General features: G+C 52.6%; 1 protein-coding gene across 2 annotated transcripts in view; it reads left to right on the top strand.

The window, feature by feature from the left end:
- LOC122365212 (pleckstrin homology domain-containing family H member 1-like) overlaps positions 1–26,522 on the top strand; it is a 184,910-nt gene that overhangs the window by 43,905 nt on the left and 114,483 nt on the right. For both annotated transcript variants that reach the window (XM_043336214.1, XM_043336215.1), the window contains exon 2: positions 11,016–11,712. In XM_043336214.1, the coding sequence (XP_043192149.1) occupies positions 11,317–11,712 (396 nt within the window). In that variant the 5' untranslated portion in view covers positions 11,016–11,316. The remainder of the gene's footprint in view (positions 1–11,015; positions 11,713–26,522) is intronic.

The following is a 26,522-nucleotide window of genomic DNA, read 5'->3' as shown; positions in this document are numbered from 1 at the left end:
GCGGCTGTTTGGGGAAGGTGGTGGCCCTTATGAAGTCGGGCCGGCCGAGGGGCCAGTGTCCTGTATAGGGCTGAGGCGGTGAACGGCCGACGTTGTGAGACTCCGAGGAGCTAACTGTCCCTTTGTGGATCGCGGGTCTTTGTTCATCTTCGTCGATATTGATATCATCGGAGGTTGGATGAAGTTCTTTGTGACCGTTACCAAAAGCAGAGATGATTTTCCGAAGCCAATACCTTTCAACAGTCAACACCAATGCAGTGTGTGTTTGTGTGCAGCATTTGTGTTTGCGAATGCGACCACTCTGGCTTATTCGAGGTACATTTACATACATTCCAGTGTTAATTTCGGTGCAGTGTATCAATAAATCGCATGCATGTATCCTGTATCCACAAAGGCAGTTGATTGAAGGGACTGATGAGCTCAATTCTAGTTGGTTGATTTATTAGGCCGCCATTTCTGAAATGGTAATCAATTAATCAAGTTCAGTGGTGACATATGACCGCGTTTAGCTAACGACTGTTTACTTGTTACCGCTCATTGATTTAAAGGAGCCTTTTCATGTCACTGAATGACGGCACTTTGGAACTTCACAGCGACGTTGTGTGCCTTCATTGTGTGTCAGCGCCTGTTTTGTCGTAAGCGCTGACAAGGCGCTCCGCGCTGGCTATGCTGCACAACATTCACACTAAGTGGCAGCAGCTCCGCATTTAAGTCATCAGCGGACACCACTTTCAAACATCCATAGCCATGTCCTTTTAACTAGCCGAGCGTCCATTAGTGACATGCGACTTACAACTGACAGCGACGATATCCATTGTCCTATGGACGGCACCGCATTAAGCCGCATCGATCTTCTATGTCGACCTAGGCCGACCGTCGCCGCCGCCCGCCTTCCCGCTAAGGCAGGGCAACTGGCGCTCTAGTCTACAGGTCTGTGAACAGTAGGCACGCACAGCGGCGGCGTTGTTCCAGGCGCGATCTCCGACTGCCCCTGGCTGGGGTCATCCATCACGACTCCTCCCACAATCTCCCAGGGGGAGGTGGTGATCCAATCTGCCTCCCCGCAGGCCGCCGATGCACCCGGGCCGGGGTGGGACTACCGTCGCCCATGCACCCGGGCCGCGTCGGGGCTGCCGCTGATGTCGACGGTGCGTGGTGTAGACATCGACAGGCTCTCTGAGAATGCGCCTGGCGTTGAGTTTAAGGACTGACCGATCTACAAAAAATCGGCTCTTCGTGTACCATTTGCGCATTGGTGCTGAATGAATGAAATCTCCAGTCGTCCAGCTAACATTGCGAAATTATGAAAAGACGGAAAGCGGAGGCAAAATTGAAAAGCTCCAGGAATTTTCTCTAGAAATGACGTTTGTGCCAAGTCGTCATACGTTTACCGTACGTGCATCATGTCCGTCCCTTCGATGATCAGGCCCAGGGTTCCGTTCCTTGCAGTTCAATGACGTGGGCTAGATTCATCAGTGTAACATTAGTGTGTGCCACCAAACTCCCCTCCTCCCTTCCTCTGGAAAAGGTAATTGGTAGCCCTTCCGTGAGATTGCTGGCCGCGCCGGTGAGATTAGTCTCCGCGTCGCCATTCGTCTAGACGTCGCCAAATTAACCGACCGCACCGGCTGTCTCGTACAGAAGAGGGGAGGGACAAGAAAGCCTGTCGTCTGAGCCATCAGTCTGTTTGTGGTTGGTGGCGGGATGCTCTGGTGGGATGCCTTTGCTCTATATATGTAGTGATATTTTGAATATAGCAGCTGTTGTGCCTATTGCACGGTAAAGATAAGCGTACGTACCTTATCCGCTACTGTTCATGCAATAATTGATTGATCATCGCATGTCTTATTAATTATTCATCGCTGGATGAGACATTTTGAAGTACAAACAAAACAAATCTATCAGACGCCACCTTATGCGTTGCTCGACTCTGACCTGTTTACGACGTCATCCCGGTCCACCATGACTCCCCTTCCAAACAGCTTTGCAGAGCTGTCCGTATGATGCAACCCGCCCTGTCCCCGCCCGGCCCTGTCCTCTATCCGTCACGGTGCCTGGCTCCGCCACCCGCCCGTGGGGTGTCCGGTGGGTGGCTGTCTCTAACCGGGGCGCCAGGGATGGTCTGTTTACCTAGCGTTGTCGGGTGGACCGGCCAGTGCAGTGGCCGTGACGGTAGCTGGGGTACAGAGCCGCGGACGTGGGTTGGACGTGATGATGGCCTGGGTACGGAACGAAACACGTGGGCTGGACGTGACGACGTATAACGTCCAGCGACTGTCGTGGTGTGGGACTTTGGTCATAATACCAAAGGCCGGCGCCTGATTATGGCGGCCGCACCGTTTCAGTGCTCGTGGTTTCAGGCCCGGTTCAGCGAGAACCCAGTGGGCTTGAGCTACGTGAGTGTGCAGTGAGGGACATAAGGACACAATCTTTCCAGTGAGCTATGTTTTATATCTGGCCTTTTACTCTTTTGGCTTTTATCAGTGTGTCTTCACTGTGTTCACGCCGCTACGAAACCATGCCCGGCGTCCCGCTCACGGGTATACCGGAGTTCTACCGGTTCCAGCAGAGGGTTATACCCGCTCTCCTCCAATCAGCGCGACCGTCTGCCGTCCACCGGATTCTACCGGATCTCGTGTCAGGTCAGAGCGATCCGCCGGAGCGGCTGCAGCCGGCCTGGATGGGCGGTGGCGTCACCAGGCCCTGGTCCAGGGGGGCCGCCGCGCCGCGCGAGGCCGACCGATGTGGACCGGACCGGCGGGGCGGCGCGTGGCGTCGTCGACGCGGGCGAGGTGTCCGTGCTGGACGTCGAGCACAGCTGAGGCGACACAGACTGGACAGAGACTCGGACCGACTATCCTGCGCTGGTGGCCCGACCCATGATCGCGTGCTCGTGCCAATCGCGGCCGCCGCCAAGTCCGGCCCAGACACCGGCGCTGGGTTCGCCCCTGTCGACGGTGCGCCCATACCCGTGCGGATAACTGGCCGGTGGTCGGCCCGGGGAGAGTCCGTGACAGGTGGTGACTTGACCGGTTTGACAGCGGCGCGCTGCCTTGCCCAGCCGCGGCGGCTCTCCCAGCCGCAGACCCGCCGCCTGGCGGTGACCTGCGGAACTGTACACGGAGAAGAGGGCGCCCCTGGCGCTTTGCCGCGTGGTGTGATCAGGATCGGACACCTCAATGCCCAGTCGATCACTTCAAAATTGGACGATATCATTATTCTGCTACGTGACCAGCAGCTCGACATTTTGTGCCTTTCCGAGACCTGGCTGTCACCGCAGATTTCAGACCGGTTTCTGGCCTTCCCGGGCTACAGCGTGCTGCGACAGGACCGAGAGGGACGGCGCGGTGGCTGCGTCGCCATCCTGTGCCGCTTGGAGATCGAGGCACAGCGGATGTCGATGCCGGCGGGCGGCGCACTGGAGACCCTGTGGGCGTCGGTGAGCTGGCGGGGCGGTCGCCCGACCACCGTCGGCGTCATTTACCGTCCTCCCGACAGTCCGGAGGCCAGCAGCTTGGAACACCTGCAGGAGCAGCTGAGAGCCGCCCGCTGCCTCGGCCGGCCCGTGTTCCTGCTGGGAGACATCAACTTGAATGTGCTGGACGCTGCCTCGCCGCGGATCTGCCGCTACAATAGCCTGCTCTCCGAGCTCGGTTTGGTGCAGCTGGTGAACCAGCCGACTCATCTTCACCCCGTGCCGACGGCGCTCGACCACGTGCTGACCGACCAGAGAGACCCTGTGCCTGAGGTCGAGGTGCTGCCGGTCGCCATCAGTGACCATCAGCCCGTAATCGTCACCGCGCGCCTCGGCCGTGTGCGCAGACCTCCTGAGTGGCGCACGGCGCGCCCCTGGCGGCGCTGCGACTGGGACGCCGTCTGCCTAGAGTTTCTGGGGGCTGACTGGTCAGCGGTGGACGGCGCTACCGATGTGAACGTATGTGTCCGCGAGTTCATGACCATTTGGAACTCCGTGATTGACCGACTCTGCCCTGCGAGACGAGTGCGCGTCAGTAGGCCGGACTGCCCGTGGCTGGCCGACGACCCCGCGCTTCGGGCACTGATGTCGGAACGTGACGCCGCCCGCGACACCTGGATCTGTCTTCGGTCTCCCGAGTCCAAGGCAGACTACCTTCGGCTCAGAAACTCTGTAAAGAGTCAGCTCATCAAAGCGCGTCGTGACTTCTTCTGTGACGAGTTGGCGTCGGGGGACCGCAGAGACTTCTGGACCAGGTTCAGACGCATAAGTGCCACTCGCCGGCCCCGGCCTGCTGCCACTGCCGACGCTCCGGAGCAGGCAGCTGCCTGGGCCGACGAGCTGAACAGGCATTTTGCCACCGTAGGATCCCGCATCGCTGACGAGCTGCGGCAAGTCGCGACCGAGGGCCGGCACGCTCAGCGCCCGCCCACCGTCTGCTCCACCAGTTTCCAGCTCCAGCCAGCTACCCTGCCAGAACTGTGGCAATGCATCCAGTGTATGAGCGCGTCCAGGGCGGTGGGGCCGGATGGGGTACCACTCTTTGCGGTACGGCGCTGCTTCCCTGTTGTTGGCCCCCATCTGCTTCGGCTGGTAAACCTATCGATGATGACGGGCGTGTTCCCCGAGTGTTGGAAGTTAGCATGTGTCGTGCCAATACCAAAGTCCGGTGATCTTACCCAACCATCAAATTATAGGCCTATTTCACTTTTAAGTGTGCTGTCAAAGATTTTAGAAAAAGTAGTATGTGTTCAACTTACAAATTATGTCGAAGCCAATCACTTGCTGAGCCCATCTCAATATGCTTATCGTTCACACCACTCTACTGAGGACGCCGTGATCGACGCTGTCGAGCGCCTTGTCAGCAACACCGACCGTGGTCTAGTATCGTCGGTAACGGCGATCGATCTATCAAAGGCGTTCGACAGCGTCGATCATGGCGTCCTCCTCACCAAATTGCCATGGTATGGAGTCACTGACGTCGGCTGGTTCTCCAGCTATCTCGATGGACGGCGCCAGCTTGTCAGGGGTGGCGATGTGACCCTGCCTGTACCCTGCGGCGTGCCCCAGGGCTCGATCATCGGTCCGATCCTTTTCATTCTGTTTACCTCAGACCTTCCGGCACATCTAACTCATGGCCGCCTCATTTCATACGCAGACGACACCCTCCATATAGACTGTGCCTCACCTGACGGGCCGAGCCTGGCCGAACTCCGAGCTAGGCTGGAGCTCACCATGCGCGAGCTTCATGCCTGGTTCGGAGCGAACTCATTAAAAATGAACAGTAGCAAAACCGATTTCATTATTGTTGGTACAAAGCATAACGTAACAAAAACCCATGATTTCAAGTTCGAAGTGGAAAACTCTTTGATTCAGCCCTCAAAAACCATCAAAATTCTTGGCGTCACTGCGGATGCGATCCTGTCATGGGAGGAGCACATCACGCTTGTCGTCCAAAAGTGCAACAAAATTCTCTTTTCACTGCACAGATTCAGACACTATTTTACACCTGAAGTTCTCAAAATCATCGTTCAAGCCTATGTCTTCCCGCATATCATTTATTGTCTTTGTGTGTGGGGTGGGGCGGCCAAGGGACAGATGCAAAAAATTCAGAAGCTAATCAATTTTTCGGCCAGAGTTGTAACAGGGGTTAAAAAACACGAGCACATCACATCATCTCTAAATTCCCTTGATTGGCCGAGGATCGCGGCCCTGGTGGCGCGCCGGGACGTCACCAAGGTGTGGAGGCTGCTGCGGACGGACGGCGCACCCTCCAATGTGCGAGAGCTCCTGGTGCCCCGGAGCGTGGTGTCGACCCGGGAGACGCGCGGCTCCGATGGCGGCGACCTGCATGTGCAGCGCTGCAGACTGTCATCGAGCCAGAGAGCCTTCTCATACCGCGGGGCGGTAACCTGGAATGGACTTCCACAGTCTGTCCGTGGCATGCCCACCCTCCGCGCCTTCAAGGCGGCGGTCAGAAAATGTGACAACACTTAGTGCTCCACTCACTTTACTCACTCGCTCATAGGCCTCATCTTCTTTTATCTGGTGTTTAACGTGTTTATAGTGTTTGCCTACTGCTTAATTTACTTTACTTTTAAAATGTAATGGCCTGGTGTTTTAGGTATGTGTTTTAATCCTGTGTTTTAGTAATGTATCATCTGACGTGAGATCAGAATAGCCACTGCGTGGATGGTCTCTACAATAAACTCATACTCATACTCATACTCATACTCATAATAAAGGGACAAAGGTGGTGAAGGTGATGGGAGATCTTGATGGGTGATTATGATGGGTCATGGTGGGTGCTTGGAGTTTGGTAGGTTCTGGAGATGATAGGTTTTGGATGGAAGGGAGGTTTGGTGGAACTTTGAGCATTGAGTTGATGGGTTGTGGATGAGGGTGGATGAGGAGGTCCATCGCCATGGGTTTGCGGTTGTACGGACATGTTCTTTGCCAATGGGTGACGTGGCACGGGAGTTCTGCGTTATCCACTTTTTGTCGTAATACTGGAGTCATGCGTTGTCGCTATCTGACGTGAGGGAGGCTTGCTCTTCCGCTATCTGCGACAGTACGAGCCCCCGCGTGTCAGCCGTCTGACGTGCCGAGTGGATGGCCGCGCCATTGACGGCAACGACCCTTCGCTCACTTCGCTGGACGGGGCTGTTCCTCGTGTCGAGTGGTGATAATCGTCCTCTCAGGATCCACGAGTGGATCGATCGGGGCGCGGGCAGCGTCAGCGTGCTGTGGTGGCGTACCAGCTCCCAACTGCTTGTCTCAGCATTTCTTCTCCTCCTCCCTTGCTGCCATAGCGGCTTTCCTTCTCCAGCGCAGCATCGCCGCTGCTCCCCCATTGCGTCGCTATCGCCACTTCCGCGCCGCCATCGATGCTCCAACCATTCGAGCGTCGGCGGCCACTTGGAACTGTTTGTTTGGCTTGCCCGCACTCTGTTTGCTTGTGCGAAGGCAATCACGGCATGCAAGCAGCGCTCACGCAGCGCCGGCGCCGTCTTTAGTGTTTCACTTCCCAGCGGACGCCAAGTGGTCTCATTGCTCGTAATGCGTCTGGCAGCAGAAATGGGAATACTTTTAGCGCTGTTGTGATGCCTGCGATAGGTTTTCCCAAATCCTACAGATTTATTTGTTTCAGGAGTTCGCTAGTTGATACAATCACCAGCTGTTTTCAGTCGAGCTCTAGGAGAAGTTTGGTCCCCAGAGAAGGCGACCAGTATAGACCACTTACCGTCTGCTGTGTGGTAAATATCCCTGTCTAGCGAGGAGCGTTTATGCCACTGTCCTGACCATGGGTGGAGAATGTTTGAAAAAGTTACCCCGGCCGGCGACCGATAGTCGCGGGAAGACGATATACTCACGTTGTTCTCAACGGTCATCATCAAACCCCTATTCTGACGCATGGAATAGGGTGCTGTGTTTGCTCAAGGATGAGCGTTGTATCCGACACCGTATTATTCGTAACATTTTTGGAATGATCGAAAAGGCAATTTCCTTTTAAATTATTATTTCTTTTTGCTTAAACTTCCAATTTCACACCGAACCCAAACCAAACCATATGCCATTTTGAGTACCTAAATGTTGCGTTTTCAGCTTTTTATTGTGTCTCAAAATAGCTACAAAAAGACAACTCACCATAGTAGAAGCTTTACAGAGAAATTGACAGATCGAACCAAGCAAAGCACTAAAATAGGTCACTGACATCCACGGGCGTAGCCTTTTTCAATGTTGGGCGGCTCTTATAATACAAACAGGGAGTCGATCCAGGAATATCGACCGGTCCCGGTCTCGTAGCTCAGTTGCTAGAGCGTTGGATTCCGCGTGGCGAGAGCACGCGGCCCGGTTACAACAGTCCGAGTTCGAAGCATGATGGCCGCTCGGTGTTTATGAGCACCCTGACGGGTACGCTCATAAACGGGTGTGGTTGCGGTTGGTGGCAGGTCAGTTGGAGGCAATGAGGTCAAGCAGTAGTTTTGAAAAAGTGCGCCGAAGGCGCGCCAAAATTTCGAAACTGAACAGGATTTGAGAGCAATCTTGGCATTGGCGACCACACGCGGGTCTTAGGGTTGGAGATTATGGCAAGTTAAGTAAATGGTAAATACCTACCTGATTTGCAATATTACGCCCATGGAAGTCAACATTCGAAGAGCGTGAGTTTTCTTTTCTCGTATGGAGACAGCTTTTAGGATTTACAAGAGTAGAAAAGTTACCCCGGCCGCGCCGGGGTAGGCTGAAAGTTACCCCGGCCACGGCCGGGGTGGCCGGGGCAGGTTCTCCACCCATGGTCCTGACCACTGCAACTGGACAGCCAATGTTCAGTGGAATAATTCTACCGCATGGTGGATGGGATGACCTCACGCACCTCAGTTCGACTGAGAACGCTTGGGAATGGGTTCTGTGGTCAGCCATCCGAGTTTTCCCGGTGGATCATAACGCGCTGCTCCCACTCACGAGGCGGTGATGGGGCATTTATTGTTTAAACATTCGCTCAACGCGTCTGGGGTCAGTGACCTGAGGTGGATTTCCACTGTCCATGAGGCTGAATTTGAACCGAGATCAGTGGCCGAGGGATTAGTACAACTTGGGTTAAATTTCTGCGATTGATTCAAATGTTGTATCACACACTGGTCAATATTGCACACTAATGAAAAAGCGGGCTCCCATGGACTATTCCCCATGGTGAGGCCAGTAAAGGAGACCGCTTAGAAGGTAGCTAGGTACGGGTGATACATTGATGTCTAATCGAAATAAACCAATGGAGGATACGATACAATTGATGCTATTTGATTACCAAATTAGATGGATGGTTTAAAGTTGCAATCCATTGCTATTCATTTCAATCACTTAAAATAATTGCTTGTTTGAAGCCGGTACTTCGAGCTCTGTATTCATTATTACTCAAATACCGTATTCAGTGATACAATTTCAGGCTTTTACTAGATTTCATTGGGCTAATTCCCTGAAGTGTGGGTCACTCCATCAAATGACCCGTCTTATCGTATCCAGGCTGACGGCTACGAATACCGGTTAAACCTACCTACATGACAGATGTGACCCGGTGCTAAACTTGACAGGTCCTATGGTTAGGTCCTCTACAGACCGTCCTACACGCCATCGTTATTCAGTTTACCTCGGTGTGCAGTTCTGTACCGCCTCCTGGCACGAAATCCGACTCTGCGCACCGGAAAACCTGCATCACTCTGTGCATGTGCGAGCGCAATTATTTCGGGGCGGGGTCGTGCCCATTCGAGTAATTGGCTCAGTAACCGTTCATTTTATAGCCGCAGCACGGGTCGGGTTGCGCTCGTAGTGGACGTTTGCTGGAGTAGGGAATGTTGTGCTGTCTCGACCTTGTAGCGTCAATCGGTCGATTTCTAGGCTATTGACGGTGACTCCGGATCCTGACGGCAGTCGTCTGGGTCGGTCGTGCAGGCACGCGGGTTGTTGTATTGAACTGGACCGGGAATTATTGATGTGCTGTCGGCTGGACACTGCGGAACGCGCAGCTGGCTTACGTTCGATGAAGGGTTTCTTGATGCAATATAAACTGGTGAAACCTAAACAGTAAACACTTATTGCAACGACTGCAGCCCTTTGAGCAATGAGTATTCGTTTGCCAGCTCTTCAGCTGTTTTATGTACCGATCTGTTCATCTCCTCGCACTGCGCATTGCTTTCCGTATATGCGCCCAACGACTCGTCATTCTGGCTTATTGCTTTTTCCCGGTGATTCGGCCTCGTTTGCTGGCTGCTGAGCACTGCCCTTATACGGGTCGCTGAATGTCTGGTGCACCGGGAACATCACGCACTTCACCATTCGCGGACTGTGGAGCGCACTGACCGTCGTGCGTCACCTATCTGGTATCTAATAACGACGAGCGAAGCTCTCCGACCATCAGCTATTGAGCTATCGGACTATTGAGCTGCCACTTCCAACAGGTGGAACTTAAATATTTATATAACTCGGACTTATCGTGACTTTTCCATCTGCATTGCAGCAATGTAGTGACGTATCACAGCTCTTGGCCAATAGATGACTGAAATACCGCGTTACTTATTAATGACCGAAGCTGGCAAATGTCGTTTCGCGACAATATGCGCTCTCATTAATCATGACGATCCGGCCCTGCGCGCAGTCTGAGTTATGACCATCTCAGCGCTGGCAATGACCTTCCTGGCCTGTGAGTGTGAAGTGTAGGTGGTTGGGCGGCTGGCTGACCTGAATACAGCCAACTGACTGGGTGGCTGCCCGTTTCCCGGAGATTTGAACCGCACCCCGCAGTGTGGGTGGGCGGCCCACGCCCCCGGCGGTGTCACGCGCCGACAGAGCCCGCTGGGATACCTGATAGTGGAGGGGCGTGTTACTGGGCAACAGGGACATGTGTGGAGCTGAGGTGAGGGGTCAACGCTCTACGCCGAAAGAGTCACCAGAGTTTGTATTCAAATAGGTACACCGGTGAAAATCCTAGCCTTTGGCACGATCACATCGAGGCAAGCTTTGGGACGATCAATATCACCCAGCATTTGCCATTTTCATTCGTGAATGAAAATAAGAATATAATATTATTCAGATACGTAGTATGGTATATGCAATATGCATGCAATGCTGTGACCATAAGATATTCGCACATTTTCCTTTATTTCATTGTTGCACAAAGCTTAGAAACATTAATTATTTTCGTACGGCATGAGATAAAGGTCACACGCCTGTATTGAACTTTGCTACCAAACTTGATTATGATGTCGGATCCTCCCCCGTTTTTGAGCGGGCTCACCTGTGTGCAATGCCGGCTTGCCAATCATCCTAAAATAGTGAACTTGTGACTATTTCAGCCGGTGAGAGTACTGAATTTATCGCCTAGTCGGTCAGATGTTTTATTGCCTTTATGGCAAACAGGAGAGGGGTGTCGATATGCGTAGTTTGGAAAAAGAGACTCGTGCAGTCCCGAGTTGGCTTCGTCCTGAACGTTGTTATCTACTCGAACTACTCTGAGTGAATACGCGCTGAATGTCATTTCTGTTTGTTTCAGATGGCGGATTGGCACGTGGCAATCATAGCCTGGCGGCTTCTTCTGTGAACAAACTGGACAGTGGACAGTGTCCAGCTGTGACCCGCTGTGACCTCCGGTGACCTGCCGCATCACTGGGACACACAACGGCCGTCGCAGCCGTCGTGACCCAGCGCGGTCTACTGTAACCTAACCTACAGTGAACCGTCGTGACCCAGCGCGGTCTACTGTGACCTAACCTAGTGAACCGTCGTGACCCAGTGCGGCGGTGTGACTTCTAGTGACCTCTAGTGACATCAAGTGACCTCCAGTGACTTCCAAAATGGCCGAGGCGGACGCGGCCGGAAAATCATCGCGTCGCCCGCACTCGACATTCTCGTACCCGTCATCGGGCGCCCGGCACTCTCCACCGCCGCCGGCACCGTTACGACACTCCTACGCTCCCGACTACCCTCCTGAACCGGCGGGCGCCGTGCGACCCGACCCATTCGCAGTGTTCGACGGGCTCAGCATCGGCTCCGACACCCGCATGTCGGTGTCGACGGCCTCGTCTCTGCCGTCGGTGCTGTCGGAGCTGGCTGATGCTGAGTTTCCCGACACGCCGTTCGTGTGGACGAGTGACGAGGTGAACTGGCAGGAGCGGTGTCTGGAGCTGGAGCTGAGCCTGCAGCGCTTCAAGGACCAGGCCGGCAGGATCAGGAGTATGCTCAGAGATAAGGTGAGTTCCGGCGGCGGGAATGAAGTTGGGGATGGGAAATGTCATGAAAGTGGAATGTCAAGGAAATGTCATGTGAATGTGAATGTCTCAGGATGGAGTTGGAAGGGTTGGAAGATGAGGAACGGCACTGACTACTGATTCCTCGAACTCGGATGTTTTTGTCCGGTACGACTAGCATTTAGCAAACTGGCTTATGGCAGAGGCCACATGTGCTTGTTTGGACAATATCCACAAACGTTTCATAGCCGTACGCTTAGACGACTGTGCAATCTGCGGGCAGCGTGAAATGTGACATTTTACATTGGCTATCCCCTATTTGAGACTTGTCGCGCGGCAGTGCTCTTTGTCATGGCCACTGGATACGCTGCATTAATATCCTCTCCATTACTGCTATCATGTTCTCCGGATATGAACCCAGAATCCATTTCCGGAAATCGAACCAATAACTGCAATTGATGTGCAGCCTACATACTTCAAAGGCATTGAAAATTGCATATGCTCGATAGCATCTCAAATATTGATGTGCGGGAGATTAGGTCCGGCTTCGTTCCTATCATTCCGACTATTTCCAGTAATCGGTTGGTCGTTTTGATTTAACCTATCATCATATTTTTGTAAATTTTGACCAGTCGGCAATCTCAGCAGAGTTCTCAAAGACTATTTGACATGAGACCAAAATACACAGGAGCGAAAATGCTGACGGAATTCTCTATGTCGTTGTGTGACACCATTTTAGATAGCCGGCGCTAAAACTGCGCCGCTCTGAACCCACAATCTCCTCCATCTACCTGTCGACGTTGTTTGCGGTGAGCTCGGCCCTGACCTCGACCTTGACCCGGTGCCGTGCGTGCGTGGGTGGTCGTGCGGTCCCTACCCTCCGACCCAAGGAGCTCCGGCAGCGCAGGCGGTGGCACGACACCGAGCTCCGCGATCAATGGGGTCTCCGAGGACAGCTCTCCGGGTCGACCTGGCGCAGATAAGGGGCGCTCAGAGACACCGACGCCGTATTATGGATGAGGGTCAACGACCAGCCTGTCTCCGGGGGAGCGGGCCCGATTATCAGCTATATTTTGGAAGTGCAAAAAGAGATCTTTACAAAATGTTAGTGTGTTTTTGGTAAAAGAATGCATATGTGGTGTACTTTTATCGAACTATTATCATGTTAGCTGTGGCGAAAAGAGGTGGAATGAATGCCGGCATTGACCTTGGGCGTTAGTGGAGGTCTGCGACTGGAATTGCTGTTGATCGATTGGAACTGCTGTTGGTCCGTTGATTCGATGACATCCACTAACGGCCGACTCGATTGAACAGGCCTATTGATCAGTCGCTGTCGCTCAGCTGAGTATCGCCGCTCGGCCGTGGGCCGTATAGCGGGCCTCATTCTATTTCACCTTCGGCCTAATGCGCTGTGTCTTTATGTCGACTCGATTCAACTGCATGTTTGTCTCTCGGCTCTACCTCGTCTGCGTTTGGTTCTCAGCAGCCCTGTGAGTTGCCTCAGCTCTATCCTGGCTTTATTTGGCTCTTAGCTTCGTTTAGCTCACGGTTCCGCTGGACCTTACCCTGCCCACGCTGCTAGCATATGCCATCGCTCCGTCCATTGAGGTCAGACGGTCTGGTGACCTTTATGTTCTGAATGCCGACCCCAGCCATCATCTTCTCAGCCTCCGACAGCTCCTGTGCTCTGCCTCCGTCTGTTTCTCTTCTCTTGCTGTCACAGAACAGTGTGTCCTCTTCCTCTGACAATGTCCTCGCCCTGCCTCTGTATACTCTGCCTCTGTGTCTACTCCCCCACTCTAGCACAGTCTGCTTCTCACTCTGCCACTGTCTGTTCTTCCACTCTACCGCCGTCTGCTCACCACTCTACCTCTCTGTCCGCCCACCGACTCACGGCTCTACCCTGACTCCCAAACCGTCGCCGCAGCGTCTATTTACAGCGTCTTCTTGGGATACCCATGCTGCAGACCCAATGATGGAGTGGTCCCCTGGCCTCAGCTCCCGACCCCCACCCTCTCTCGTCCGACCGAGCTGGGACGTTGGCGGGGGTTATGGTCTGATTATACGGCACAGAGGAGCGCTTCAGACCAAATCGATGGAGACCAGAAGCCCCGCAGTGCTAACGGCCGCAGGACGAGAGGGAGTCGGGGGGAGACATGGGTGGAGTGGGTGGAGACGAGTGGGGAAGGAGTGGAGACAAGGGTGTGCCGGGCAGAGACAAGTGTGGAGACAGATAGTTGAGGTGGGAGGCAGTGGATGTGGAATTTGTTGAGGTGCGCTGGACATCAAGAGGCCAGGGTGGTGAAAACACGGAGATCAGCTCAAAGACTGGTGGAGGGTTAAATATAAGCGAAGTAGAAACAGCCAAATGGTCAGCATTCATAATTATGGATGGATTCAACACAGCGGATAGGCAACTGCCGTGATGCGTCGCTTTAATTGAGGCTTCTTTCGTCATCAGCCGGGCGGGCTGTGAACGTCATGCTGTCCGCTCGTCCGGTGCGACCCCGAGACCTTACAACCGCTCCATCGAGTCGCCTATCGATTCGTCGTCCGCCCAGGGCCCGGACGGGCTCGCCATCGAACGGCCGCTGCCAGTCACTGTGTTTATAATCCCGGGCCGAGTGGCTGCCCTGGTTGGTGCTAGAACACGATGTTTGTTTGCTGAGTATCGGGAAGTGTTTTGCGGCCGGGGGTGACTCAGATTCGGTCCGACAGTTGTCATGGGACTGCCTCGTAGTGACGCGGCTGATTCATCGGTCGCGACTGGTGGCTGTCTGTGTTTGACACGTTCTCTGACCGAGGCATCATTGTTGACTGTGACGAACGTGGCCGGTAGCCCTTGGTGTCGGGTCTTTAGCTGAGCAGCTGTGTCAGCTCTGTGACAGTTTGGACAGATCGGACAGCCGCGGCAGACCGATGAAAGACCGGAGGCAGATTTGTGAGGTCTGTTAAGGAAGGCTCATCACGATTTTGACTGCTGAAGGCTGGGGCGTCGCAAAGCTCATGTGTGAGTGATGGCTATGTGCTGGACTTTAATCATGGCTTTTATGAAGGGAGTTGATTCGAATACCTTCTCTAGAGTCTGTGTTGTCTTCGTTGCATCTGCGATTTCCTCGCGTAGGAATTATTATGGCATGATTGGGATTTGGTGAATGTGGAAAAGTGGCAATGTCTTTTCCGATCGTTTTGATTGTTTTTTTTTTTAGAATCCCTGGTCAGACTTTCCCGTCAGCCAGAGTCGGTTCTGCCTCTTCTCCTTCTCCAGTGACCTGCCAGTAACCTCCCGTGACCCGTCGGTACATTCCCAGCTCCATCCGCACCCACCCCGGGTCCCCACCTGCCAAAACCAACAGGATCGCACCGGAACGGGCCGCCACAGTCTGAAAGGCGGTGCGCCCAGGCCTGCTTCCTGTCGACTGTCGGCTTCCGACATCAGACCGACACACCAACTCGGCCGTGCAGGGGTGGACTTCTCTGGCGGCCACTGTGATAGACGGTGTGGTTTTGAAACTGAAAACGGAACGAACATATGCTGCTCAAAGCCCTGTTAGATCTTGCTGGTCTTCTCCAACATCTTACATCATATGCCAGCACTTTCTGTGCTTCCGCCATGCATGTCTGGGCTCCACATTATGCTCACTGGTGCCATGAGGGCGGGGTAGCATTAGCTATGCTGTGTGACGGGTCACGTAGGGCTGCTCCGTAGCTCGCTGTCGGTCCTGTCAGCGATCCTGTCAGCAGGGGCTTCCCAGTCCACCCTCACTGTTCCAGGACCTGGTCTGGCCTGGTCGATTCTGGTTTGTCTAATATTGATCTGGCGTGGTGTGCGCTAAATGCTAATGGTCTGATACTGGTCCGATCTGGCATGGGTTTGGCCTGGCCTTGGTATTTCGTACTGGTTAGGTCTGGTCAAGTTTATCGTGGTTTCGTCATTGGCTGACTTCGGCTGATCAATTACTGGACTCAGCTTTGGTGTCTTGCTGGTTTGGTTTGGTGCTTGAAGGTAGCAAAGAGCTTTGTTTTTAGCAAATAAATTCCGAATGTTCTGTTTCCCTTTCCTGATATTTTGTGCAATACATTTGACAAGGCGTTTTTCTGCAACCAAGCCCTGTTTTTGCGTAGAGCTCTCGGATGTTTTACGGTCGCTTCATTCAGCGTTCTTAAATGTGGCTGGCTGCGTCAGCCCAGCCGTCGCGCTTTGTGCGAGTGACGGCGACCGGCTCCGCCTTCCCCCTTGCCGAACGCCCCCCCCCCCCCCGGGGCATGTTCTGATTCAGCGGACCCTGATCCGCGGGACCCGCCCGCATCCGACCTCTCATTTGTTCAGAGCGTGCTTGGATTGCCTCAGACGGCCTGGCTGAAGTGGGTGGTCCAAAACTTCATATATTGCATTTGGTCGGCCACTGTTCGATGATGAATAGCGTCAATCCAGCCGATGATAGAAGTTACTTGTTTGATGTCCTGAGTCCATTTGTGAGATGCTGGCTGTGAAATAACCAAACGCCTGAAATAGATTGCGGCATAAATCAAACTTTCGCTTTCATTTTATGCTAGGCGACCTTTTCGAAATTAACGGCCGTTCGTAGGCAGTCCTTATTGAGATCTCTTTTGCCCACCCACACAAATGCGGTATCTCATCTCCCAGCTCGATTCAACGAAGCTCATCTTTGTGAAGTTCCTATCACGACCGCCGGGTGGCAGTACCATCGCCGTCTCTTCCGGCTTTGTGCGGGCGTCAGTCGTTGGCGGCGGTGGTTTTTCTCTTAGTGCGGGGATGTGTTGTCATTAGGTGAACACGGGTAGGGCTCGTACCGACATAAGCCCGGAATTAGCGGCTGACACGGGTGGAGGGAGGCCTGACACAGACAGAGGGATCTGACACAGCTGAAGGAAGGTCCGACTCAAGCTGAGGGAATTAAAAAAAAAAAACTGACGGAGGGTGGCCTGAGACGGGCTGAGAAGAGGCACGAGTGAGTGAGCGTGAGGGTGTGAGAGGGTGTTGATCTTTCTCCGAATTTTCTGAAAAAATGTATTGCGGAAAGATTGGTTGGAATAAGCACGGTTGCAGTCACAGAAGACGCATTTTTTTGGGGAGGGAGAGGCATGACGATGATTAAAAAGCAGTCTTACTGGACTGCTTTTGACTGGGAACCAGGCAGCTACGTGTTACTGCTGGTTAGCAGGGGAGCAGCCAGCCAAGGCTTCCCCCCTAAGAAGTGAGAAGTGAGTGACAGGTGGAAAATCTCTGGCCCGGTTGAATGGACAGGAAGAACTGCCGGCTGACGTGAGCAAGAGAGGGTGCATCTGAAATGGTGCGAGTGTAAGCCACAATGGTCGGGCCTTCGTTTTCGTGTGCATTATACTTCCGGCACAAACAAAATCAAGGGGATTTCTGAGGTTCAATCATGTCAGAGCACTTGTGAAGGAGGTCCGCATTGGGTTCTACCTTATCAGAGACAGAGGATGTGCTCTTGCATAGGATACTTGCGTTAGGCCTCTGCCAGAAACAGTGCGTGCATGTAAGAACAGCTTGAGGTCCGCCATCCTCTCATAAGCTGTGGGAGGTCAACGTTAAATCCCACTTTCAGGCGTGTGGGAGGCTACCGTGAGGCTCCATTCTCTCAGTGAATGTGTGTGGCATAGGTCTGCTTTAGGTCTCTATCACTCACTATCTCTGTCAGAGACTAAGAGGTCTGCGTTAGGTCTCTGTCACCCACTGCCTCTGTCAGAGTCTCTGTCAGAGACAGTGTGTGGGAGGCTATCGTGAGGTTCTATCCTCTCAGCGTGCGGGAGGTCAGCGCCCCTCCCGACACCCCGAGCTCGACTGGGCGGGGCCGGGACGCTGCTCATCGGTCCGGAAGCCCCGCTGTCAGGGCCAGCCGCCGACGGGGGAAGCCGCTGGATCCGTTCCAGTCGGCTTCCTAGGGGTGGAGACGAATGGGTGCCGCGCGACGATGAGTCATAGGGGCTCCTTTCCACGGGGATAGGGGAGAGGGCGCTTGCCGACCGTTGTTCGGGAAAATGGAGAGGAGTCGGCATGGGTTTTGTGTTGTGATGCGAGACGGGGTTTGCTCGCTATTGCGTAGCAATGTATTATTATTTTGTTGCGTTTGGTAGCCGAAGTCCTGTGTTTTGAGGCTGCCCTGAATGCATGGGCTGCTGTTATTCGCTGCTGAGAATCGGCGGTGACCATGAATCATGGTCGCTCTGTGTATTGCTGGCCATTGAGCCCCTCTATCCGTTCGCGGAACTACATAGTTGATGGTTCCAGCTGTGTCGGAAGCTCAAGCCAGTCATGGCAGTACTCTAGATAACACCACCGCCTGAGCTCATCACTTTAGTCGAGCTGCCGTTCAATTATGCCGTGGTCTTCCCGATGCCGTCCGGATGCATTGAACGTATGTGATAAATATTCATAGGGCAGTATAACGCCGGCCTGGATAGTGAACGAGCTGCGCACAGCCACTGCGGCCAGCTGTGAACGGTTTGACATGCGATGAATTACCATGCTCACGTATGGAAGCTATCACTCGGTATAGTGAAACGATTGTGTCACAAATTGATGCGACCATTAACTGCTTTTGGACGATTCGCACTCGCTCTGGCATGCAATAAAACAGCGCTGACATGGCCTGATACCAAAGTTGGTACGACATTCGTCTCACCTCAGGGACCTTCAGAACTATGCGCCTGTCACATTTATGCCGAAGTCCCTCCTGTCTGGTCCGACCCTCCACCGCCGCCTCTGCTTCCCTCTGCTCCCCGCCGTACCGCGCCCGGTCGGCCTGAGGTGCGTGCCGTTCGTACGGACGGAAGCACGCCCGAAATAGTCGTCCCGTGCCGACCGGACGTGGTCGTAGCACGGCCCGTACGCCGCTACACCGCGGGCCACGTGACCAAACAGCACGAGGGAGAGGGAGGGAGGGTAGGGGTCCCCTCAGGCAGCCGAGGGCGAGTACACGTGTTTGGTGGTGACAGTTGACGCATGGTTGGCCGGGAGGGCGATGCTGGCGACAGGCGACACTAAGGGAAGGGGTTGGGGGAATTGCTGCGTCTGGTTGTGGTGCTGTTTGATGAAGAGCACAATACCGTCTATGCGCCGATTGTTACGACTGGCGACTGGAGGGAAGGTGTTTTAACTGTGTGTGCGTGCTTATGTATGTGGGTTTGTGTATGGTGAACGGGGACATGTTCAGGTGCTAGATATGTGTAATTTTTTAGGGTGTAGCTTTCATAGATAACGATGCTGTGTTTCTGTGTGCCTCCGAGCGTCTTGCACTCTGGGGGAGTGGGATGGGGCCGTGCCCTGAGATCACTGTACTGAGGCCAGTTTTACCAAAAAATACCAGCCGGCCGCCGAAATAAAATATCCAGCCGAAAAAATAGACGCCACACAGCCACGAGTTTCACCAACAAAAAATTCCAGCCGACTTCGGACGGAAATTATTTGTCGCCGGTAGTCAGCTGATATTCTGTTACGATATCAAATTACGATATGTCAAGGAGGTTAATAAATCATTTAAAGCATGTTTTCAATCAAACTGAAGCGTGATTTCTAATGCAAATGCTATATACATTTCGAAATATTATTATCGTAAATTATTACATTATTTTCAAGAGAAATAACAACAAAGTAGAGCATTATAAACTTTCATATCTATATTAACATTCTGGTGCCCAGCAAAAGCCAATCAATACAAAACTACCAAATTGTAAACGTAGGTACGTCATTCATAAAGGTGACGTAAGGAAGCTTGCATTTAAGGCAAATTTAAGATGGATCTTTTTTCCTGTCAGCCTATTATATTAATTTTTACAATACCTTCAACTTGCTATGTACCTTTTTGTCTGTTTTTAGTCGCACCTTGCAGAAAATCATCGTGTAGACCGAGAACGCAATGTGTGGACCTCCACCTATGAGGTGGGGACTAGATGGGACCACTCCAGTGGCAGCGGAACACCTTCAATTAAGGGGGCACTGCCGACTTTTGGTCCCATTCTTTCCATGCAACGCCCATAGGGCTTATATTAAAATGTCAAAATCAAAGGGGGGCACGGTCCCCCGGTGCCCTACCCGTTCCGCCGCCTATGAGTCCCGCTCCCGACAGATCCGGGAGCCGCACCTCTTTCCTAGCTTTCAAAAGAGCGGCAAATAAGCGGTCAGCATTGCTCCCAGAGACGCCACCTGAAGCTGGACGGACGACGGACAGTTCCGCTGCCGAGCGATTGAAGTTGAACTGCGGTGCTACGAGGCGGCTTCGCGTGCACTGCATTAGCACCTTCTAGCGGGAGTAAGAGGGCTAACGAACTCGCCAAGGCCTATATATGTAAAGCATTGTGCAAAGGCAAGTGTCTTACCTTAGGAAAATACCTACCCAGATTAACTGCTGCACCGCGGTCATTGCAGGGCTGAGGGTACGTCGTTCGCTCCGCTTCGGCGAGGTGGAGGTCAGACTGCCCGGCTAGCTGGTTTTAGCCGATATGTAGGCCCCGTTTGCCGGGCCCGGTCGAGCAGAAGGAACGCCACACAGCAAAGAATATTTGCTCCAGGCCCGCTACACTGGTCCGGCTCGTAAGTCGTAACAAATTAACAATACCTGCGCTAGCGTCGTCGACCGTCGTTCGACTGCGCCCAGTACCGCTCAGTGGAGAGTCCTGCCGAACTCCTCTGCGTGTGCCCAGATCATTCGTTGCGCGCGGACACAATCGTCCGACGGAGACCGCTGTGCATTATGATCGGGTGGTCACCACCTTGGTCGCCGGCTTTCACACCCAGCCGAGCCGTCTGGCTACGCCCCAAATGATCGTCTAAGCCTTTCGATTGGTTTGTAACTCGGGTCTAATATCGAAATGTTTGGGAGTTAGGACATGTTAAATCCGTGTTCATGAACAAACATACATTATGCAACTAAAACGCTTTACTTACTTTAACTTTTCTAGGCTGATGACAACGCATACATCTATTTCATTGCAATATTTCTAAAATGTAAATAAATCATGAGCAATGAGCATAAAAAACAACAGCGATCCACTAGAAGCTAGTGTGGAAATCCACTGACGTAGGTCGCCTCGTACTGGCGCAGCTCGTAGCTCGTCCAGCAGCGCCAGCGTCTCCCGCACCCGGCCGCCCGCCTGCACCATCAGCCGCTGGAAATTGCTGCGCTGCCGCTCCAACATTAGCTTGACCGCCTGGCCGGCCCGGCGGATGCGCGCCGTCCGACGCACGCAGTGTACGTCTTCAACCGCGCCGGGATGTCGTACGACACGACCGCGTCCACGGCGTCCACGTCAATACCGCGCGCTATAGCCTCGAGCACACCAGCGCGGCCATCTCAGCTAGCGCGCGCCGCCGCCGGCACGCCGCCACTACCCCACAGAACTCAGTCACGCGCGCGCCCAGCACAGACAGCGGTAGCTCCAGCTGGTGCGCCACCTCGTTCCAGTTGACCAACACGAGCGAGCGTCGCCAGTCGGGCTGTCGGAGCAAATGGTGCATCACCAGCGGCTTCAGCGGCTGCGGCGCCACCACGTTGAACGACTCGCTCAGCTCGGCCGGCGTGGTGAACCTGCCGACGAACTGACCGGGCAGTACGACGGCGGCGGCCGCCGTGTCGGCCGCCAGCAGTCGCGGCTGGAACAGCGACATTCGCTCCAGCTTCTCCGGCCTCCGGGTTCTGTGACAGGGTGGCCAAGAATGGCAGCTTCTGAAGCGGTAGGTGAGGCGCGCAGACGGCGGCGGCCGTCAGCCGGCCGGCGATGCAGGGCGGCGGGCCGTGGCCGCCGCCACCCGCTCCACCGCTTTCAGCCAGCCCGTCTCCGCCATCGCGATCACCCGGTCGGCTTCGTCGATCACCAGGTAGCGCAGGTGCGGTAGCGAGAAGCCCTCGGCGCTGGTTATGTGATCCATCAGCCAGCCGGGAGTGCTCACCACGATCAGCCAGGGAGGCCGGGCCGCGCGGCCCCACCGCCATCAGTTGGCGCCCCCTCGTGCCACTGTGTCTCCACCCAGCAGCTGGACGCAGAGCGGCGTGTCGGCGTCGTACTGGCGGAACACGGCGGGCACCGAGCGGCCGGCCGGCGCCGAGACTCAGAGGTCGGCCGGTGGCAGTGGCGACTCTGCGGCCGCCAGCAGCTCGGGCAGCACGGTCACCTGCACCAGGAACACCTGTTCGATGCCCTCGGCGGCCAGCCGGGCGCACAGCTCGGGGCAGAGCGCCGGCAGATTGGCCGGCGCCGGCCGCCGGTCGCCTATCGGCTGCAGGTGCGCCAGCCAGTCAGGCAGCGCACGCGGTGCACGGTCTGTCGGCTCGAGCGCTCCACCTCGTCCAGCACGGTGAAGTCGTCAGCGGCGGCGTCTCCGTCCGACTCGGAGGTGTCCTCACTGTCGTTATTGGCGACGGCGGCTGCCGCTGTGCGCTCAGTCAGGTCGGCCATCACAGCAACACTCGCCGATGATTGGCGTCATCGAAACCGTCGGACGATGGTGGATTCATCACCGTTTTTGCAGCAGAGACTGGAAAAACCTCAGCAATAAACAAGGAAAACCTTACAACATGCCACAACCTGCAATTGTGCATATTGTTATTATATTTCTCACATGACAGAAAATATTGGCTGCTTTATTCTAGGAACTGGCATGAAAAACATAAGCTAAAATCAAGCTAAGTGAATTATTATTGTATTTCAACATGAGACTGGGAAAAAATCCTTGTCACTGTCAACATGACCAGTGTAACGGATGGGCTGCATGAACATTTCGGCGCATGATCTGAAAACTCTGTGAGCAGAAATTTCAGCGCTGAGGTGAACAAATAACATTTCGGCCGCAATTTGCCTGGTGCCTCCAAAATTTTCCAAAACTAACTCACAATACTTACAGCCAGTTTTAACATGATCCCTGCATGACTCATGCATGCAAGATACACATGCATTCAATATCAGCACAATGCACACACAACAGTTATGGATTCATTTACATTTTACAACATTACTGTTATTTTCTTTTCCTTCAATATTGGCAGCATGACTTGCTGAGCTCAGTGGCACAATCTTATGACAGCAAGTTTGTTCGGGTTCGCAACCATGCAAACTTTGCACGTTTGGCTTCAAAAACAAGCCTTTATACATTTCTTTCATGCTATTCAATTTCTTTTTTTAAATTTACTGTCATTGATCTTGAAAATCTTGCCATTTTAGTCTTAGCCATGTCAATTGCACCTTCCATATTCCGCACAGCTCAAGTAAGTTCCACCCAAAAGTAGTAGTGGTATCAGTAGTTGGCGCCTTGCATTGTCAAATGTAGCTGAATATGTGAAAACAGTGACATATTTATTTAAAATCTTGAGTCCAATGAGCCTACCCTCTCTGCCTCTCCTTCCAGCATTTGTTCAAGCACCTTCAATTTTCGAAAATGATCTTCCATCATTATTTTCCACTTCCATGCGACTCGCACGAGCAATGAACTTGTAAGCTGTCCACTAGTTAATAATGTGCTATCATCTTGCTGTTGGGTGCTTGTAGCAAAAAGATAATATAAACGAAAAAACTAACACCACAACACCAAACACCAGTCTTGTTGGTTCCTTTTGGTCCTGCCTGGTGACAAAGGCTCTTTCTTTACGCAATATCATCAGTATTCCTCTTCTAATCTTGAAGCCCAGATGCTTTACAAATTGGCCATGAATGATACTAAATTATTGTATCAACTGGGAAGCGCAAATCACGATAATTAGTAACAAATGAGGCCAATTGTTCCAACACGACATCAAAAAAATAGACGGGGTCCCCCGTCTATTTTTTGGGCTGTTTTTCTACAAATAATGGCGCAAAATAACACTCCATTAATGCCGCATTTGCCGTTGGTGAAACTCGTTGGCTATTTTTCTGGCTGATACTTTTTCACGCCGGCGGATATTTTCTCGCCTGGTTGGTGAAACTCGTCGGCTGGTTTTTGACAGAAAAATTGCGCCGGGCTGCTATTTTTCTGTTGGTAAAACTGGCCTCTGTGCAAGATAATCTCCCTGCACGATAGAATTGGGTCGTTTCCCTAGATACGAGACTCGATGGGTGCTTATCGAGATCACGCGTGTTAGCTGTCATGGTATGCCAGGCAGAATGCTTCTACACATGATTCTCGCACCAAGGTGTTACGCTTGATCGCTGTTTCCCCGGATCTTTCGATTGGCAAAGTCAGAGGATCGCAGTTTGGTATCTCCCCGAACGGACGAAGAATATTCCCCAAGAGAGATGTATGTAACTCCCTCAGTTGAAGTTGATCTTTCTCTTTGCTTGTGAATTTGCAACAGCTCATGGTATTGATTTAGCTTAGGCAAGTAACTGTCCACCAACAATGCAGAAGTTGTGAAAATCATTCAAAGCCTCGTTGTTAAAAGCGGATAAACGGAAAGAAAGCCACCGGTTATTTTCCCCTCTTCCTTCGCCATAATTTTTATTGTGTTAAGTTAGGACACGAATGATTGATGGGAGCCCGATATTGGATCTTTCGCGAAATATATCATATTCGGCACAAATTGCCTGGCCATTTTGTGTGTCGCTCCGTCAGGATCAAATTAATGGTCCTCCGGCTTTCGCTTCCAGAGTCGTTTTCAGAGCTTCCAGAGCTGTGCGATATCTTCGGCCTTCATCACGGGTTAATATAGATATTGCAATTGCTAAGCAAATATTTATATTTTCCTTTTGTTGACTTCTGACTGTCTAGTCGTAACAGCATTGATAGCGATGAATTTGTCTTCGACATCCCAGGATTTCCCTCTGTCAGTATTGTTTCTCCCCTTCATATTCCTCCAGTGCTCACCATCCCAATAGGCTATGTGCAGATATTTATTTTTATTTCTATGACGTTCGCGTGTCCAATAAGACCTGTTCGTTTTTCAATGGACATTAATTGGTCGTAAGGCCTGATTGATCACCGATTGAGCTATCCCATCAGCGCTGGAACGATGTAAAGACGGCTCCCATTTAGCAAATGCCTGGGGCTCAGAGGCTAAACGAAGTGAGCAATATCGCCTTAGATGATAGGCGCCAGGGCCACATCTCGGACCTCGCGTGGAGCGTGACATTGCCCACATGCCCCAGATCCGTCCGCCGGCTTGGAAAGCTTGCTCACCCGGTTATTTGTTTTCCAACCTCGTTTGGAGTAGCTGTGAATTTGTTCTTTGAATTCTATGCATGCTCCGAACTTCCTTCACCTTTCATTTGCGTGACCCGTGAATGGCGTTCGTTCCGTACCTGCTAACCGCTCGCCGTCACGGCACAGTCACGAAGCTCGCCGCGCCCGATGGCGTGCGGCGTGATGACGGATGGAGCGGGCCGAGTCGGACGGCCAGCTGGTGCCGTGACCACCCCGAGCCGGTCGGGCGGCCCTTTCACCGGACTCATTAGCACCGCCTGTAGTAAATGGGGGCCCGTTTGTCGCCTGGCCGGACCGCTCGCCGCTTTGCGTCGTTCGCTGGGGTCGACAAACAGTGCGTTGTACAGTCGATGGCGGAATGAGCCGCGTCGTTACCGTCGATGATACCCCGGTCGTTAACGTCGTTGTCGTTGCGTCGTAACTGTCGTTGTTGCGTCGGTTTCGACAGTTCTCGGGGGACGGAGACGAACGTGTCGCTGAAGCACCAAACTCGAGAGACCGATTCGCGGAAGTCGGACAGTTGCACTGCGACACCGCCAAATGGGAAAAGTCTGGCCGTTTCCAAGTGATTTGCATAGTGATTTGCATAGTGATTTGATTTGCATGATTTGCATAGACCGCTCGTTTGTGCGCGCCCTGATTGCTCCGGTCCACTGCGCGATAGTGATTGTGCCTCGTATTCGTGAGCACTCAGAAAACACTTTGAGAACATTTTTGAATAAGGGCTCATATGAGTGCCAAAACAGGGCTCAAATCTGTATGATTTTAAAATCGGGATCAGTTAGGCGCCCTTTTCGGGCTCAAAGTACATTAGCCCCGAAAGCGGCATCAGTTCGTCTTCCTTTTCGGGCTCAATTCGAGCTGCGTTTTAGGGCTCCATACGACATTCCGCCCAAGATTCCGCCATTCCGTCTTTTGCTGTTTTCAGTGCCATGTGTTGGTGTACCTACCGCCGTGATTTCAAAATGAATGGTAAGTTATTAGTTATCAGTTATCGCTATCTTTTAGAAAAAATCAAGATGTTGATGCTCATGCCATTTTAATCCCTTATCAATTAAAATTGTGGTGGCATTTGTTCAGAAAAGGTCTGATCTACAATTTGGCGCCGTTGATACGAATACGCACGGGTTTGATTATTCGTTTTTCTTGTATTTGCGCCACATGAAAGCATCATATCTAGATTCAGGATGTCAAATAGTGTAAGAATGTGCAAAAATTTTGTCTGGTTCTTCGTGATGATGTGATTGAAGCAATGCTTTCAAGGGTAGGTAAGGATTTTGTTACTTGTTCGTAATGGTTATCTTGATGCTCAACTAAAATTAATCCTAACCTTGCCTACTAACCTATTAAGTTAAACTTAGTACCAATACCTACCAACCTACAACCTATTTGGATCTTTCATATACTTATAACATGCTGCTGCTTCTGCTAACATGCTGCGGAATGCTGGTTGACATGATGGAATGCTGGTATGACAGTGTTCCATGTTTCAGAATTTTAGGTGAATAACCACACATGATGGGGAAAATGTTTTCATCCTAAAAATATGACAAGTGGCTTTATTTCATCTTTGCTAAAAAAATATGTCAAAAGTTTGATTCAACAGCAGGCTGCCAGGTTACGCATGACTTGACAGTTGATGCATCTACTCTACATCATT

This window comes from Amphibalanus amphitrite, unplaced genomic scaffold (assembly GCF_019059575.1).
Source record: "Amphibalanus amphitrite isolate SeventyFive unplaced genomic scaffold, NRLGWU_Aamphi_draft 000722F_arrow, whole genome shotgun sequence".
Taxonomy (NCBI): Eukaryota; Metazoa; Arthropoda; class Thecostraca; order Balanomorpha; family Balanidae; genus Amphibalanus; species Amphibalanus amphitrite.
This window is presented reverse-complemented; position numbering and strand designations above follow the sequence as displayed.